This window comes from Sebastes fasciatus, chromosome 9 (assembly GCF_043250625.1).
Source record: "Sebastes fasciatus isolate fSebFas1 chromosome 9, fSebFas1.pri, whole genome shotgun sequence".
Classification (NCBI taxonomy): Eukaryota; Metazoa; Chordata; class Actinopteri; order Perciformes; family Sebastidae; genus Sebastes; species Sebastes fasciatus.
In genome coordinates, this window is record NC_133803.1 from 6495743 (window position 1) to 6512436 (window position 16694).

The following is a 16694-nucleotide window of genomic DNA, read 5'->3' on the forward strand; positions in this document are numbered from 1 at the left end:
ATTTTGAGGTAAATATTGGGGTAATTTGGCAGTAATTCCAAAGAAATTTCAAATAGGTTAATTGCTAATTATCACCTAATTACCATGAAATTTGCAGACCTGTTAAATATACTGTTTTACTTCTACGACACATGTATCATAGAAAAACAAGTATTGTTTTTCTAATCTTGTCAGTGACCATACAAATGATCTGTAACACTTTATTAGAAACATTATATAATAATTATATTCCGCTATTTCCCAATAGCTGGTGATTTATTTAATACATTTCCAGGAAAAGAATACAAAGTTAATTGATATGCTTTATTTCCATTTATTACACGGCTGTGTTGAATACCCGATTCTGATTGGTCAATCACGGCGTTCTGCGGCCTGTAATTTCTCTAAAATAGACCGTTGCTATGTATAATAGACCGTTGCTATGTATAACAGACCGTTGCTATGTATAACAGACTGTTGCTATGGGCACAGCTCTGATGTCGGACTCTGGCGGACCGTTTTTGTGTCAAATATTGATTTCTTAAATAAGTAGCTGTGTAATAAGCGGAATAATGTACAGCTAGCGGGTCATTGTTGTGAAAGAATCCCCTTCAGGGCGATGAGAGACCCCGACGCGAAGCATCGCCCTGTCGGGGATTCTTTCACAACAATGACCGGCTTGCTGTACATTATCCCTTACTGTACAGTACGTAGACAATAAGTCACACAAAGAAGGTGAGATTTGTGTCTGATCAGAAGTGTCTTCTATTAGTTTTGGTTTTCCACCTCCGATGAAGAGCAGCTGATTCTCGAGCCTCAGAGCCCTATTTTAACCATTATATGCTATTTTAGCATAATAATTAAATAATGGTTATAATAAAGTAATTTTCAATACATTTTGAGGTAAATATTGGGGTAGTTTCGCAGTAATTCTAAAGGCATTTTAAATAGGTTACTTGCTAATTATATTTATAATTTGCGGACCTGTAAAATGACGTGTTACCACTTTTTTTTTTACAAACTATGACTGTACCTTATACAGGGAAGGATTTGCCCGGTTTCTTCTATAAAAGAGGATCTCCTGTAACAGTCCTCTGTTTGTTCTAGCATATACAGTCTACATACTGTATATATAATATGACCCCTTTAGCTGCTTCATGCTGAATGCCTGAAGAACCCTCCAACACAAACACCCACTGCTAAGAGGAGACAAACTGAGAAGGGGTGATGTTAAGCTGTCATGATGCTATACTGTACAATGCAGTTAGAACAGACTTGTGTTAAGAGGTATGTCATTTTCCCCTTATGGAACAACATGTGTTAATCAGTAACCAAATCCTGGAGACATTGAGGAAGCTGACTAAGGGTGACATTTCCTTGCAGTGAGGTAAGCTCTGAATTGAGGGCTTTGTAAAGAAACAGTCTGACATTTTGGGATGTACAGTATGCTTGTTAGAAAGCAAACCTGAGGCAGACGGAAAGATTGGAGTAGAAATAAAACAGGGAGAATCTGAGTAACCTTTCTCTTTTTTTTTCTCACTCAAAAAGTGTTTTGTGCTGATGGCAGAGTAATGACTAGTGGTGTTCAAATCTACCAACCAATACGAGGAGAGGACACCACATTTAACCAGCATCAACCGTTTCTTTACGGCTAACCTAATGACGTATTGTTCCAGGTGCAACAAGGAGCCTAATGACTACAGTATTTTGTAATGCCTCATTGTCACAGAACAAGCTGTATTACTCGTCTTAAAGACGCGGTGTAATTAAGCGGGGAAAAGTGAAATAGTACATTTACTCAAATACTGTGAATTCTACTTGTTCTTTACTTCAGTATTCCTTTTATGTTACTTTATCCTTTTACTCGAACTCCACTTCATTTTAGAGGGAAAAATTGTACTTTCTATTTGTGTTTTGTTTTTACGTAAGTAAAGAATCTAAATACTATTTCCACCACTGAGTTGACTTATTGTCGTTGAATATGGCATGGGGCTTTTTAATACACTCTGTGTGCGTTTTGATAGTTTGTATATTGGAGCTCCAGGAGACGGACTAGTCTAGTTCCATACCCTTCAGTTTGGTGCTTATATGCTTCCTTTATATCCATCCTTTATCTGTAACCGCTCATCCTTTATGGGGTCAGCCCCAGCTGACATTGGGCAAGAGGCAAGTACACAACCCGATATCACGCTAAAGTGTGTAATGGACCCACCTGTCCACCACAGAAGAGCATGTCAGTGTAACGTTTTGCCTCGCAGAGTGTGTGTATGAAGGTGCGGTACCAGCAGGGGGCAACAAATTCACTTACTTAGGTTTAGGCAACAAAACCACTTAGTTTGATTTAGGAAAAACTTCATGGTTGGCGTTAAAATAAGTATGTAAACTAAGTAAAAAAACATACAGAAACAACATAACATACGGAAAACACGTCACGAACTTCCATGCATCCATTATTTGTAACTGTTTATCCTATTCAGGGTCGCGGGGGGGCTGGAGCCGATCACAGCTGCCATTGGGCGAAGGCGGGGTACACCCTGGACAGGTCGCCAGACTATCAGTCAACCTAACCTGCATGTCTTTGGACTGTTGGAGGAAACCGGAGAACACGCTAACACGAAGAGAACATGCAAACTCCACACAGAAGGGCCTCAAGCCGGGTTTGTGTTTGTTGGACCCATCCACTTCCCCTCCTACCCGCTGTAAGTGGTTTTTATCACTTTTTATTCTACGTCACTAACTCTAAGCGTAGCATATTCACACGGATGCGCTTACATTGCAATCAATACAGACAACATGGCGTACAACTGACACGCCTAAAGCAAGAACGCCGTTCTCATCGGATTATTTTGCCTTGCACATTATCATGTCATTCGCAGGCCTTTTCGTGCGACGTTGCTGGGGATACATCCCGTAGTCTCAACTCAGGGTAGCAGGACTCAGATTTTACACACGCGGGATGAGAGAGAGTTGTCAAACAAGACGATGGTGGAGGATTTGGTGTCGAAGCGAAAAGCAAAAGCGCGTATTTGGCAACATTTCAGATTTAAACCCAATGCTGTAAGGAAACCATAACGTTAATGAGGTAATCGCCGTGAGCAGCACCAGGTGGAAACCTGCAGCCCCGCACCGAGAGCTCTACCGGGAAGGCCAGACACACCGCCACCTGACGTTAAAGATTAAAGTAAGCGCGCTACACAAATTAAGTGTCATCTTTTCTTGTAAAATGTCCAGTGAAATTGGATCACAAGTTTATTAACTGGTGGGAAAATTTCCCCACCGTCATGTAATAGCTACTGTTCACCAAGCATGGCTAGGTGAGCCCACCTCCTACTGCACTGTACATTACATGGACTTTGGCCAGGAAAACTCACCCCACCCTTTAAGTTGGTAAACATTAACCCCGAGTTCACTTGAGTATATCTAGTGAGTCTCAGTCCAGGTGGAGGAACGTCTCCCCAGCATGCAGTAGGCTACGGTAAGATCATGTACTATATAACGCTACTCGTTATCCTCCACCAGCGTTTTTATCCCAATCCCACCGGACTCCAAGCACCTAACGGTTATCTTTTACTGACAGAGCTGCTCAAAGCAAGCTTACCTTGGTTTGACAACTTAGTAATGACATCCATCGTATCCAGTTCTTCCGCAGCCATAGCGAGACAACCAAAGTCCAACAGGAAGTTCCTCCTTGCGACACACCTGCAAAGGTACATTCCCTCACGCGCGTACTCTAGCACAGCACACATGACATGTGATCATAATACTGCCTATACTACTTACTGTGTAACAGTGCTGCAGCTTTTGGAGTTGTTTCATCTAAAGTGTTTTGGCATGGCAATTAACAAATTATAATAAAAAAAATAAAAATAAATTAATATTTGTAAAGATAAAATATCATTAGTAGTTAAATGGTAATAAATACTTAAATAAATATCTATTAAGCAGCCTATTATCATTTGTGCGTATGTTTTGTTAAAGGGATCTGCTACATTGATGATGTAGACTACTGTTTTTTGAAACAATCAAATAGGCTACTTCTGATGTAAATGTGTACAATACTGAAGAGCGACTCCCTTGGACTAGAACTATTTCTTGTTTCTCGGAGTGAAAGGTCGGCTTTTATTTTGGAGAGGAAATAAAGAAGGAACATACAAAAATAAGTATAGTGGACCTTTGAGCTTCATTTTTTTGTTAAACAAATGGAGCTTGACAGATAAGACAAGCTGTCGTCAATCATTCTGCCTTTAAGGTGGATCACGTTGTTCCAAAACCTGAACGTGCGAAGAATTAATAAAACCAGATTCTCTGAGATTCTGGCTGTGGCCAGAACAAATGTATTAGGCAAAATACACAAAGTAAGTAATTTGCATATAGTAACAATAGACGACACCTTTACCTAACGTGGTGGAGTTGGTAAAACACAAAAGATTCGCTGAATCTGTCAATTTAAGGCTTGATTGAATGTATTCCTATGTTTATGTATATTCAATTCCTATAAAATGACAGTAGACGTGTGACATATGGTTCCATCTGTGGCCAAAGAGGAGCCGTGTTATGTCACAGAGAGACACGGACTGGCTGCTGATGTATTATGCAGGTGTACACAGATAGAGACAGCGGACTCACATCATTTAATTTATTACACATTACCTCACAAAACCAGTATTGTTGCACAACAAAGAATTAGTTTCTGCAGACAGACGGGAATGTTTAATATAATCTTATATACTCGTAATTTCACGACACAAATCAAACAACAAAACACAAATAATGTAAACATCCACTGTATTCTTTCCAGAGTAGCGCGCGGGGAGAGGGAGGGACTATTAAACAATACATACGGCAAAATAAGAGCAGTACTGGACTTTAAAATCAGCCTCAGGTAAATACCAATATGGTGATGTTTATGATGTCCACTTCGTGAAGCTGTCAGCAGATAGTCAGTCTTACTTACGTTGAATCTCAAGACAATAAAACGCCAACTTCATGACTGCAGGGCGGTGGGTTGGACCCTCCTATACACACACACACACACACACACACACACACACACACACCCCTCTTCCTTCAGCTGGAAACTTCTTGTTTTTGGTGGGAGATGGAGACTACAAAACATTTATTTAAATAAGAAGAAGAAGAAGAAGAGGGGAATCCAGCGGTAACACGCCCCAATAAATAAGGACTCATCTATCATTTTAAGGATATGTTGACTTGTTTGCAATCAAGGGGGTAGACGTCACAACCACAGACACCTTCCATACAAAACCTCTGGACACATATACAGTACAGTACATCTACAGAGGAGGGGGGGGGGGTTATCATCCTGTTATCATCCTGGGTGGGGAAGTAGGGGGTGGTGGTGTTGGGGTGAGCTGATTCATGATGAACTGGTGGTAATAAGAACAGTGGAGAAAACGGGAGGTGAGCTTTGGGATGGCTGACAACATTGGGCTGTAGGGTGAGATGACAGACAGGGATAAAGGGAGAGGAGGAGGAGGGTGGGTAACCAGGACATCCCTTAGTGTGCCTCAGTGACGGGCGCCAGACTCCCTGGGGTAGAACTCGGCCAGGGTGCTCTGAGGAATCCTCTTGAGCATCTCCTTGGGGAAGATTCGCAGTAGCTGCCAGCCGATGTCCAGGGTTTCATACACCGTCCTGTTGTCGTACGGGCCTGAGGGAAGGCGAGAGGGGGTGCTGGGTTAGAACATAGTGTCAACTGTGGCTGTCTAATGCATTCACTGTACATCACATCAAGCAAAAAAAAGGGTCTTGAAAATGGACCGTGAGGAAAGAGATAAGAAGAAGAAACTTAGTGTTCAAGTCCAGATGAAATGACCTTTTAGATCCCCGGGCTTACAGTGTACCTATTCAACAATATATACCAAAAAATATATATATATAAAAACAATTTCTTGGTATTTTTATATCAAAGTCTCTTTTCTTCCCGTAAAACAAAATATGACGTGTAAGCTGGTAGCAACCAATAATATCAGGACATCCATCCGTCTGTAACTGTTACCGTGTGGTTCTTTTGGTGAATCATCACAAATAGAAAAATGAGATGTATAAGTCATCACACTGCTGCTATTGGTAAAATACTGAGAAATCACGAGGCATGCTGTATAGTCAGCTCCTTTTGCTTTTCAAGGGCAACATACCAAGAGCCCTTATTGTGACGATAGCACTCTCTTGAACTGTTTGTGACATGACGTCTGATCAAGTGCATAGTTTGAGATTTGAAGATTTCATTTTCTTTTCTTTCGTTATGGTCAGGATGTTACCATCTGGTGAGCCACAACACCTCTGTACTTGTCAAACCTTAGATGGGAGACACCGTACAGACCACTGAATGGATGCTCAGTATACATAGTAGGGCTGGGGGGGGGTCTCTTCATGATACATCTAAATATCAATGACATAATTCCTGTACAAGAACTGGCTTCAAAATACATGACGGGACATTGAACAGTTCAATTTATCTCATAAAAGACAACAATAAATAAAATATATTAAAGCCACCGTGCGTCCCGAGTGTCCACAGATTCATGAATCCTACTGACTTTGATCCCAGGGCTTCTCCTCTAGCGCCACCGTGAGGTTGACATTTGTGGATTTCAGCGAAATGTCTCAACAACTGTTGGATTGCCTTGAAATGTGATTCAGACATTCAGGTTTCCTCCTCTGGACGAACTGTAATCACTTTGGTGATCCTGTAACTTCTCGTCTAGAACCATCATCTAGTTAAAATGTTCATTTGTACAATACTTTGGTTTATGACTAAATACCTGCAAAAAGTCAATTTGAAAATAACTAAACTATTTCTGGTATTTATGCTACTCCATGCAAATAGCATCCTAAGCTATCAGTTTCCAGTCTTAAAGGTCCCATATCGTGCTCATTTTCAGGTTCTTACTTGTATTTCGTGTTTCTACTAGAAAATGTTTACATGCTGTAATGTTAAAAAAAAACACTTTATTTTCCTCATACTGTCTGTCTGAATATACCTGGATTTACCCTCTGTCTGAAACGCTCCGTTTTAGTGCATTTCAACGGAATTGCGTTGCTAGGCAACAGTTTGGGTCCATGTTTACTTCCTGTCAGCTGATGTTATTTACATACACTGCAACAGGAAATAAACTGGAGACACATTTAGAATGTTTACGTTTAAAACCGTGTAATGGTCTAAATATTGTATATTTGTGACATCACAAATGGACAGAAATCCTGACGGCTTGTTTCAAACGCACAATTTCTGAATACAGGCTGTGTGTGTTTCTCCGTATACTGAGCGTTTTGATAGTTTAACAGTATTTATAAAGCACTTAAACCTGATACCAACAACTTTTCTGCCATCAACCATGGGAGAAACGAGCACTGTTGCCGTCGTGTCTGGGTTCATAACATCATCCGGCGGCGAGCTGTATTCACATACAGCGCCGTTGCACTGACTGTATCTAGCAAGCCACACGTTGCTACTGTGGTATGAACCCAAAATAAATAGGATCGTGTTGTGATTTAATGTCAATAAATGGATCAAAAGGATGCTGAAATAACTACATAATTATGCCGATGTGTAAAAAGTCTGAATTCATGCTTCATCAGGTCTGTCCGCATGACGACAAGCAAACAACTTTTAAAATGCTAGTTTTTCTGAATGGAGTTTGGATGGATCAGTGCCAGGCTATGCAGCTGCTTCATCAACACTCAACATAAAGTCATCTAGGCATAAATACGGCAGCGACGTCGTTGTTTCTACCGTAGACAGTCTGTGGTTTATACACAGAGTTCGGTCCGGTCTCTGTACAGATATGATGTACTATCGTAGCTCTGGTTGATCACAGACACATACAAGAATTATTTAATTCATTTCTGATTCAACAACATCAGTGACGTCAGTGACGACAGGAGGACGATCTCAACGCCGGGAGGCTTTCGCAACGCAGCGTCACGCAAATGTCTCGCTGGAGTTGAAATATTTCAAATCCCGCGAATACACGAATTTCGCGTGTTAGCTTTGCACCATTGGCGCCACTCACACCTTTCGCGCCACCCGGTTTGATTCTGCAACTATTCGCCTCTTTTGCATTGACTTTGTGTGTGATCGCGCCGCACGAAAAGTTTGCTTTGCTCTTGGTGTGATCGTTGCGTCGAGTTGGGAGGGAAAAAAGCTAAAGATATTTCTCTCTCCATATCCCATCTCGTCTTGCCATGATGACTATTCTCCTGTGGAATCCATCAGTGTTCAAAAGAGGTAACAGGTACTGTATGTACAGCATCTACAAAGACGAATAAACTGCTGCAAGGCTGAGCTTTGTTTAGTCACTTTCAAGAAACAGGAAGAAATGATCACGTATGCTTCGGCAACAAAAGAAGGAACCTGCACAGATCAATATTTTCTAGTGACGGATGGAAACATGAAATACAATGTGGACGCCACTTCAACCGCCAGTTTACAAAGCAATATACTGTAATAGAGGAGCAATAACCTGAAGCACTGTTCCTACTTATATCACACCACCAGTATTCTGATCTGATCTCTTTGCGATGAATAAAGACTTCTGTGGTTTTACTTTCAACTGTAACAACAACCGCATGTTGCACAACACAGCATGTGGTATCTGCAATTACAGTCAATCACAATGGACGCTATAGTATAGTGAATAATAATAAAATATATATAATAATAATAATGAATACTTGAGAGAAATGTGACAGAAATGTAGTGAAACACATTTCCAGTAAAAGTCGTCTGGACTATACAACAGAACTGAATCACACACAGGAACTCAAAGCCAGCGAGTGTCACCGCTGGAGACACTTTTCCACCGCTTACTAAGTTTTACATCCTCCAGGGAAAATCAGGAAATCACGAGAACCCATTCCCACTTCTGAATTGATTTCATAATCCCTATAAAGTTAAGGTTCCGTATGTGGTTTCATTCATTCATTCCCCCCATGCTGAGCTGTTTGTTCTGGGTATTTGAATGAGCGTTTCACTGCTGTGTGTTAGCAGCAGTGACTAACCACTAAATCAGACTCCTCCTGCTCCCACACTGCCTAAATAAAACAGCATGAAGTTTGACTGCATGTGCAGAGAGCACAAGCTCTTTAAAGCTTCAGCAGGCAGAACGTTTTTGGCATCATTTGGCAAAAATCCCATAATAACCTTTCAGCATATTGTAATTCAAGTGTTCTGAGAGAAAACTAGACTTCTGCACCTCCTCATGGCTCTGTGTTCAGGCTTTAGAACATCTAGACCGTGACGGGAGACTTTGACCAATCACAGGTCATTTCAGAGAGAGAGATCGTTCCTATTGGCTGTGCTCCAGCTGGCGGGCGGTGCTTGGTATTTCCTCAACTGATCTCAACATGGCTGCCGGGTCACAAACTTTCCATTTTACAGCTAAACAGTACACTACAATATGTTTCTGTAAACATTTGAGGAGAGAAATAGGCATTAACGTAAGAGAATATTGATTCACATTTGATCAGCGCTGCCTAGTTTGACCGTTTGATCGGAGTTCGCGAGTGATTGACAGCTAGCTCTCATAGACGGCAGATGGTTATTATGGAATTTGCGCCCAATAATGCCAAAAAATGTCTGCCTACTGAAGCTTTAATCGTTTAGTCTTTAAAATGATTCAAAAATAGTGAACAGTGTCATGTCTGACTAACAGACAAAAACCCAATAAAGAGAAAAGCAGCAAACTCTTATGCGTGAGAAGCAGCAAGCAGAAAAACTTTGATATTTCTGCTTAATAAATGTCTTTAATGACTTCTCTGTTGTAAAAATGGTTGGCCATTCATTCTCTGTCAATGGACTGAATGGGTTAATATTCGAGATGTGAGTAATGGCTGCCTTTGTGAAGAGGCAGAGGAATCCTATTAACTGTGGTTGCCAGCTGCCGCTTGCACCTTCGCTATTGTGAATGACAAAGACGTACTTCTTCTGTATGTGTACTGTACTAATCCGTGGAAACAAGGTTGAAAATGTGTGAATGGCTCTTTTAGCGTGTTCTTACCCTGAGCAATGAAGTTCTTCTCAAACTTTTGCAGGAACTCAAGGTAGAGCAGATCATCAGAGGTGAGGGCCTCCTCTCCCACCACAGCCTTCATAGCCTGGACGTCCTTACCAATGGCATAACACGCATACTGGAGACAAGGACAGACAGACATATTAATAATGATGACGGTTCATCAGATGGTTGACATCAAACGTCTAGATATGGGCCTAATCCCAAAGTCCCCCCTAAGGCCTGAACCCTCACGGACTGTGCGGGAACGCGCCTCAAAGTCTGAGTGAGACTGCGAGTATGGACGTTGGGATTGGGCCCTTGGCACTTCCCTCCATATAGTATCCTCAGTCAGTGCTTTCAGTTATTCATCCAACTTCCAAAATTCACCCTCGTGTTCAGGTTACAGGATTATTCTTTACAACAGGTAAAATGTTTGTTACCAGCTGGTTGGAGACATCAGCGTGGTCCTTCCTGGTCATCCCCTCGCCGATGGCGGACTTCATCAGACGGGACAGTGAAGGCAACACGTTGATGGGTGGGTAGATCTGAAAGACAAGATGACATGTGTTGTTAATGCAAAATGTGAAAAAAAAAGAAAGAAAAAAAGATTTTATATCAACTATAGAGGTTACTAAAACAAACTAACAATGTAATGACAGAAAGTTGTTTTATTTAGGGACATATTCACTCAGTCAGAAATAGGAGGACTGATGAGATAAGCCTTCCCACAGGATTGCATTCCACTTGTTTTCACTCTGTTGATATTTTGGTATTATATTTTTGGAGCACCATTGATTTGACCATTAAATGCTCCATGTATAATGTATGTAAATGCACACAAAAATGAGCAGAACTAAATGTGGCATGCTGGATCCAACACTGGAACCATCGAACCCAGGAATGAGTAGCAGCTCTTTTGCCCCCAAATTGGATAAATGTTGTTTTAAAGAAATGGCTTTAAAAGGCCTGATGAATACCTGTCTGTTGTGCAGCTGTCTTTCAACGTAGACCTGACCCTCTGTGATGTATCCAGTCAGATCAGGAATTGGATGGGTGATGTCTGTTAGAGGCACAAAAATGCATTCAATCACAACATATTAGGGCTGCCTCCACTATTCCATCATTCTGGTCTTAGACGGCTAAGATTTATATAGTCCATTTGTCATTTTTCATGCTGAATGACTTATTTCCAGGGAAACTTGTGAGCACATTCCTGGTAAACACCAGATTTAAAGTGGTGATTCTTTGTGGAGAAACTCGATCTGTCAATTAAATCAAATTGATGAGTCGACTAAAAGGTATTTTTTTTGGAGCCCCACAACATATCCCATAAATTAGTGTGTAGTTGTTACATACTGCAGCACAATTAATGTAAACACTAAATATAAGGCCTCAGTTGAGTTCACACACACACACACAGTGAAGAACATCTACAATTCAAATCACTCAGTGATTTGCAGGCATTAAAATAAAGTCACACATAGGAAACTAGCTTCCCACTTTAAAGACCTTTACTCTAAATCAAGAGCTCTTGGGAACACCAGCAGTGTTTAGTAAAAGCCGACACAATCACCTCCCCGTGATGCTGTAATGGGGGGGACTCCTGTTCAACTACATAGGAGTAGGCTCTTCATGAGTATTGCTATGGTAACTGCAGGCATCAAAAATGTCTCCTCGGTCCATTTGAGATGCCTGCTCCAGTGATTCAAACAATAACTTGTCAAGAAGATTTCGGAGACGGCATTTAAGGACAGAAAATACAAAAAGTATAATGTGCATGACCACGCTGATATTCAACAGATGCACAAGCAGAAAAAAAAAACTGTTAACGTTGCTTTGAAGGCATAAAACACATATGTTTATAATTAGTCCCCTACAGGGCTGACAGTTGTGAAGATGTGGTTTTAGTCCGACTTAAAGCATCGAAGGCTGCTGCTCTCACCGTCATTGGGCATGGTGAGGATGGGGATCTGGGTGATGGAGCCATTCCTGCCCTCCACTCGGCCGGCACGTTCGTAGATGGTGGCCAGATCAGTGTACATGTAGCCAGGAAAACCTCTACGACCGGGCACCTCCTCTCGGGCAGCAGAGACCTTAAGGTGGGCGACATGAGAGCATAAGCTAAAGAGAGCAAAGTTGGTTACATGCTTTTTTATTTATGTCATCAAGTTTGAGAAAATTTTAAAGCTGCATTAATTCATTTTTGGCTACTTGGGAGCAGAACAAGTTGAAAATGATGATCACCGTTTATCAATAGGGCTGGACGATACACCTATCTCCCGATTCGATAATATTCAAGTTGAATCATACCACTTCTAGGGACTTTAACTTTGGAAAATCTCTAAATGAATCCAGTTAAAATGTTTGATTTTAGTAGTCAGAGATGTCCTGAAGTCAAATATATCAGTTATTGTCAGGTGTTATTTATTAATTATTTTCCAGCAACCCAAAAATCAAAGAATAAAGACATTTCCCTCACAAATTAGTGGTATTTTCTTTTTTAATTTATAAGGGACATGTAATGTTTTATACTTGTGGTGAATATAATCCAATCAATCTTATTTCCATATATGTATTTTGTATATACAGTTCCCTTTGTTAACACCTTATTCTGAAAAACAGACGTGTATACTTCCTCTAACTTCGTCAGCTCCGTTCTCTTTATACATCCATGGTCAGCTCCATCGGGGCCGTTTGAATGCATAAAACATAAATGTATAAATGTCTAGCTCTGCTTTTCCTGTCAATGTCTGAAACCCAAAGTGTTTCCATACTTTACTGGATGTGTAGTGTTTACCACTTTGGACTTAACATGGGAGGGTGCAGGTCGTATCCACGCAGACCCTCCGCCGTTTTCAGGTCGCTGCAGCCGACTGCGGTTTGTTTTGGTTGGCGGATACGGAACGGATATGACATCACACTACTACGACTACAACAATAAAAGCGGTAACTTCCTTCTACCTCCACATAGACTCAAATGTATTGAATCTGACCAGTGAAGCCAAAGTGCCTTAAACTTGCATTCATTCATTTTCAGTTCATGACAGTTAATATTCATATTTTGGTCTCCCTAAAAATATCTTATTCAGTGTTCGGTTGTATTTAGCTCCACCCTCTCTTGTCACGTGTCACAACCAAGATGGCAACGGCCAAAATGCCAAACTCGAGGCTTCAAAATGGCAGTCCACAAACAAATGGGTGACGTCACGGTGATCACGGCCACTTCTGATATGCAGTTTATGATTTTGGCATTAAAAAAAAGATTAGTAGTTTAAAAAAATAATAATAAAAAAAAAAAATCATGATACCTAGGTGAATCGTTTTTTTCCCCCTTCCCTACTACACAATGTAATGGCAATTTCCATATCTGCAGTTAACACTGTACCTTTAGATAATCTCAGGGCCGTGATGTTCAACCGTGTCACCATAAGCATTAAGACAGTGACCCGACGGTTTTGCCTTCTGTAACTGTAAACAACAGATTGCTGAAATACTTATGTCTTGTGATGCTCTGTTGTCTGCTGTGTGCTGACGCATTGATACACTTTCTATCTTTCTCTGCTTTGCACTTATCTATGTTTGGAGTTGTGTTTGTGTCCAACTGATGAATCTAAGTTACGATACTCTCGCTCTTTTAGCTCCATTATGGTCTCCACCACCTCCTGAGAAGAATATCCGTCTCTTCAGCTGCTAAATGCTCCACTATGTTCACCAGCTGTTAGCAAGCTTATTACTCGTCCAATGAACTCAGTTCAAGTTAATTAGCTAACCAATCTATCTAGTTAGGGCTAATACAATCAGTCAAGTGACAGTTGTTGATTCAGACATCAAAATTGATTGTTGTTGTTTAAAAATTAGGAGCTTGCTTTCCAACCTGTCTGAAATCAAGGATGCACTATCTAAAAAGCTCCTACAGATCTCTATGCCAGTGCTATTGTTGTGAACTGAATGATGCCATGATAACAACAGCATGTAAGGGTGGGGGGGCTTATTAAAGGGTCAGTTCTCTGTGGGTTATTCACTACATGTTTGTCTTTTGTTTATAAAAATAAAGATTAGTGCAGCTTTACAGTCCTAATTCATGTCTTGATTTTTTTCCCCAAAAGACCTCTTGGTAAAGGTTGTTTTTTTTAATCTTCAGTAAGACTTAATCTTACTTGGGTTTTCTTTGCTGTACTCTTCCAAATAAACAAAAAAAACAAATATCTACTAAAACCATTTACCGTTGGAGGGTCAAGTGATGCTAACTCCTTCAGTAGCTTTCACAAGAGGCAAACAGCTGGTTGGAAATGTTGCCATTCTGTTTTCAGGCCCTCTACAAAAATGACCAAAAGCAAATACCTTGTCCCCAAAGTCAAGTGAATTGAGAGCAAGAGGGAAAAGAAAATACACCCCATTCATCCTTGAGTCAAAGGTGAATGGGCAGGCTAAACACTTCTGAACTGTATATTCAATGCAAAAACTCAACCTTCAGGTGCCTTGAATGGGAACAGAAGTTAAATGTTAATGTCCTCCTGGCTCTTTGTAGGTGCTGCTGCCTGGGTCTTAGCAGACTATTGGCGAGGCGTACGCGTGCCACGGTTATGGACGGCGAATGCAAGAAGGGAAACCCAATGTGCACATGCACCATTTAAAAAACCTGCATTGTGCTGCCGGCATATTGAGACAGCAAACTGTACAACATAAAAGAATTATTACCGAGACACAAAAGTGAGTCGAAGGGGCTTGACTCCTCACCACAAGGAGAGAGGAGGACAGTGAGGGTAGGGAGGGGGGGGGGTATTTCCTTTTGAAGCCAATCGGACAAGAATGAAGTTAAGGTATGAATGAAGGACACATTATCGTACATTTCAGCAAGGAGCACACTACTTTAGTGAGTCTATCACCTTTGTGCTAATGCTGCAGAGGATTTACATTAGTGTGTTATGTTGACGGGCTGCCACACGGTGTGGCGCTTTAACTGCTGCTGGACACCCTCCTGAAGATAACACTGAATATAGTGGACAGTAAGGCAGACATAGTTCTAAGTCTGTAACCATAACTGTATATACAAAAAATGAATTAAGAAGTGCTGGATTATTTACACAATATTATCATATGTGTATTATTAACATGATATCAATGTTTCCTTTTTTAAATATCACAGTCAATTCTGGTATATCGTGACACCCATACCATGAGCACTAAAACAGCAACTACAGTGAGTTGCTGTTTTAGGAAACTACAAGTTTTCATCAGATTTGTTGACAGTAAGAGAAAATATATTAAAAATGCCAGACTTCAGAAGCCTTTTAATTCTTTCAAAGGTGGTTACGAGTCGGTAAAGTATTATGTGATAAAGTGAGAGGTGTTCCTGTAAACGCCTTAAATGGACAGAAAATAAAGGATATTCTGGTTAATTTGCTGAGCCCGTCACTCGTGCTGAGAACACCTAATAAGCACATCTTCAACGGCGTCTACTTACCAAGTGTCCATTTACTGGGATGAAAATAGTATCTTCCTGTTTAGTCTACCTTAACCCCACTAGATCCAGGAGTAAAACACTTTGTTTGCAGATGGTACACAGTGTGTGAGCAGTGTGTCTGAGACAGTACCTCTCTCAGAGCCTCAGCGTAGGAGCTCATGTCAGTCAGGATGACCAGGACGTGCTTCTCACACTGGTAGGCCAGGTACTCGGCTGACGTCAGCGCCAGGCGAGGGGTGATGATACGCTCGATGCTGATTGGTCACAGAAAAAAAAAACTTAAGTTATTCTATATTACACATAACAAAATGAGTTCTGAATTTAACTGTAAACAGCATACACAGACTGGGACTGGCTGGTACAGGAACCGTTCTGATTGTTGGAATGAGATCGGACTGAATCTTACGTGGGGTCGTTGGCCAGGTTGAGGAACAGGCAGACGTTGTCCATGGAGCCGTTCTCCTCAAAATCAGACTTGAAGAAGCGGGCAGTTTCCATGTTGACCTGAAATTAAATGAGACGGAGGCACCTTAGCTGAAACTCCCCTTAAACCGTTTTCACAAGAGATCACATTGAATGTGTAACGTGATGATGTTAGTCCTCATAGGAGCCATTTCATTGTAGTGAGACATTTTTTTTTAAACTCGACTTCACTGTATAAAATGACCTGTGGTGACCTCTAGGATAATCACAGCCTCGTGAAACTTTACAGCCACAAACTAGAGACCTAGAGCATTCAGAGGATGGATGGCTTTACTAGCTAGATTGACAATAAGGGGGTTACTGAGCAGTTTACACAACAGAAGTGCTCGCCATCCAAACGCCAAAAAAATGGCAATTCTTGCAGAAATCTCCAAATGTCAAAAGTTTTTGAAACCAAATCACAGCATGGCTTTTTCTATGGCGTTCCTCAGGGTCTTGGTGTCTTAATGTGATATTCTGGAGGGATTATTGAGCATTTTTATCAATTCTCAAGCGGTAAAAAAATTGTTACATTTAGCACCAAATCAAAAATTGCTGCAGCACCTTGAGACCTAAAAGAGAATGGGGATGGCCATCATTTACTTCTATCATCATGTTCTAAGCTCTTATACACTTTCACAATTTATTTGAATTAATTCACGTCTATTTCTTATTTATGACGAGAAGAGCTTTACACACAGTCCTGAGCTGCATCTCAAATTAATCTTCAGGTTCCCAGCTTTCAGATGATGTACACCACTTCTATGTGACAT

The 16694-nt window shown here is 40.9% G+C and overlaps 2 protein-coding genes across 4 annotated transcripts in view; both read right to left on the minus strand.

Annotated features, from left to right (window-relative positions):
* The window catches only part of shtn1 (shootin 1), a 49362-nt gene extending 45680 nt beyond the window's left edge, over positions 1 to 3682 (minus strand). For 2 of the 3 annotated variants that reach the window (XM_074645641.1, XM_074645642.1), the window contains exon 1: positions 3578 to 3682. In XM_074645641.1, coding sequence (XP_074501742.1) covers positions 3578 to 3632 — 55 coding nt within the window. In that variant the 5' untranslated portion in view covers positions 3633 to 3682. The remainder of the gene's footprint in view (positions 1 to 3577) is intronic. The other variant, XM_074645643.1, reaches the window with a different exon arrangement.
* A 919-nt stretch (positions 3683 to 4601) lies between these two features.
* atp6v1ba (ATPase, H+ transporting, lysosomal, V1 subunit B, member a) overlaps positions 4602 to 16694 on the minus strand; it is a 38708-nt gene continuing 26615 nt past the window's right edge. The window contains exons 8-14 of the mRNA XM_074645639.1: positions 15866 to 15963; positions 15590 to 15713; positions 11938 to 12088; positions 10973 to 11055; positions 10436 to 10540; positions 10002 to 10131; positions 4602 to 5650 (exon numbers count right to left, since the gene is read on the minus strand). Coding sequence (XP_074501740.1) covers positions 5508 to 5650; positions 10002 to 10131; positions 10436 to 10540; positions 10973 to 11055; positions 11938 to 12088; positions 15590 to 15713; positions 15866 to 15963 — 834 coding nt within the window. The 3' untranslated portion in view covers positions 4602 to 5507. The remainder of the gene's footprint in view (positions 5651 to 10001; positions 10132 to 10435; positions 10541 to 10972; positions 11056 to 11937; positions 12089 to 15589; positions 15714 to 15865; positions 15964 to 16694) is intronic.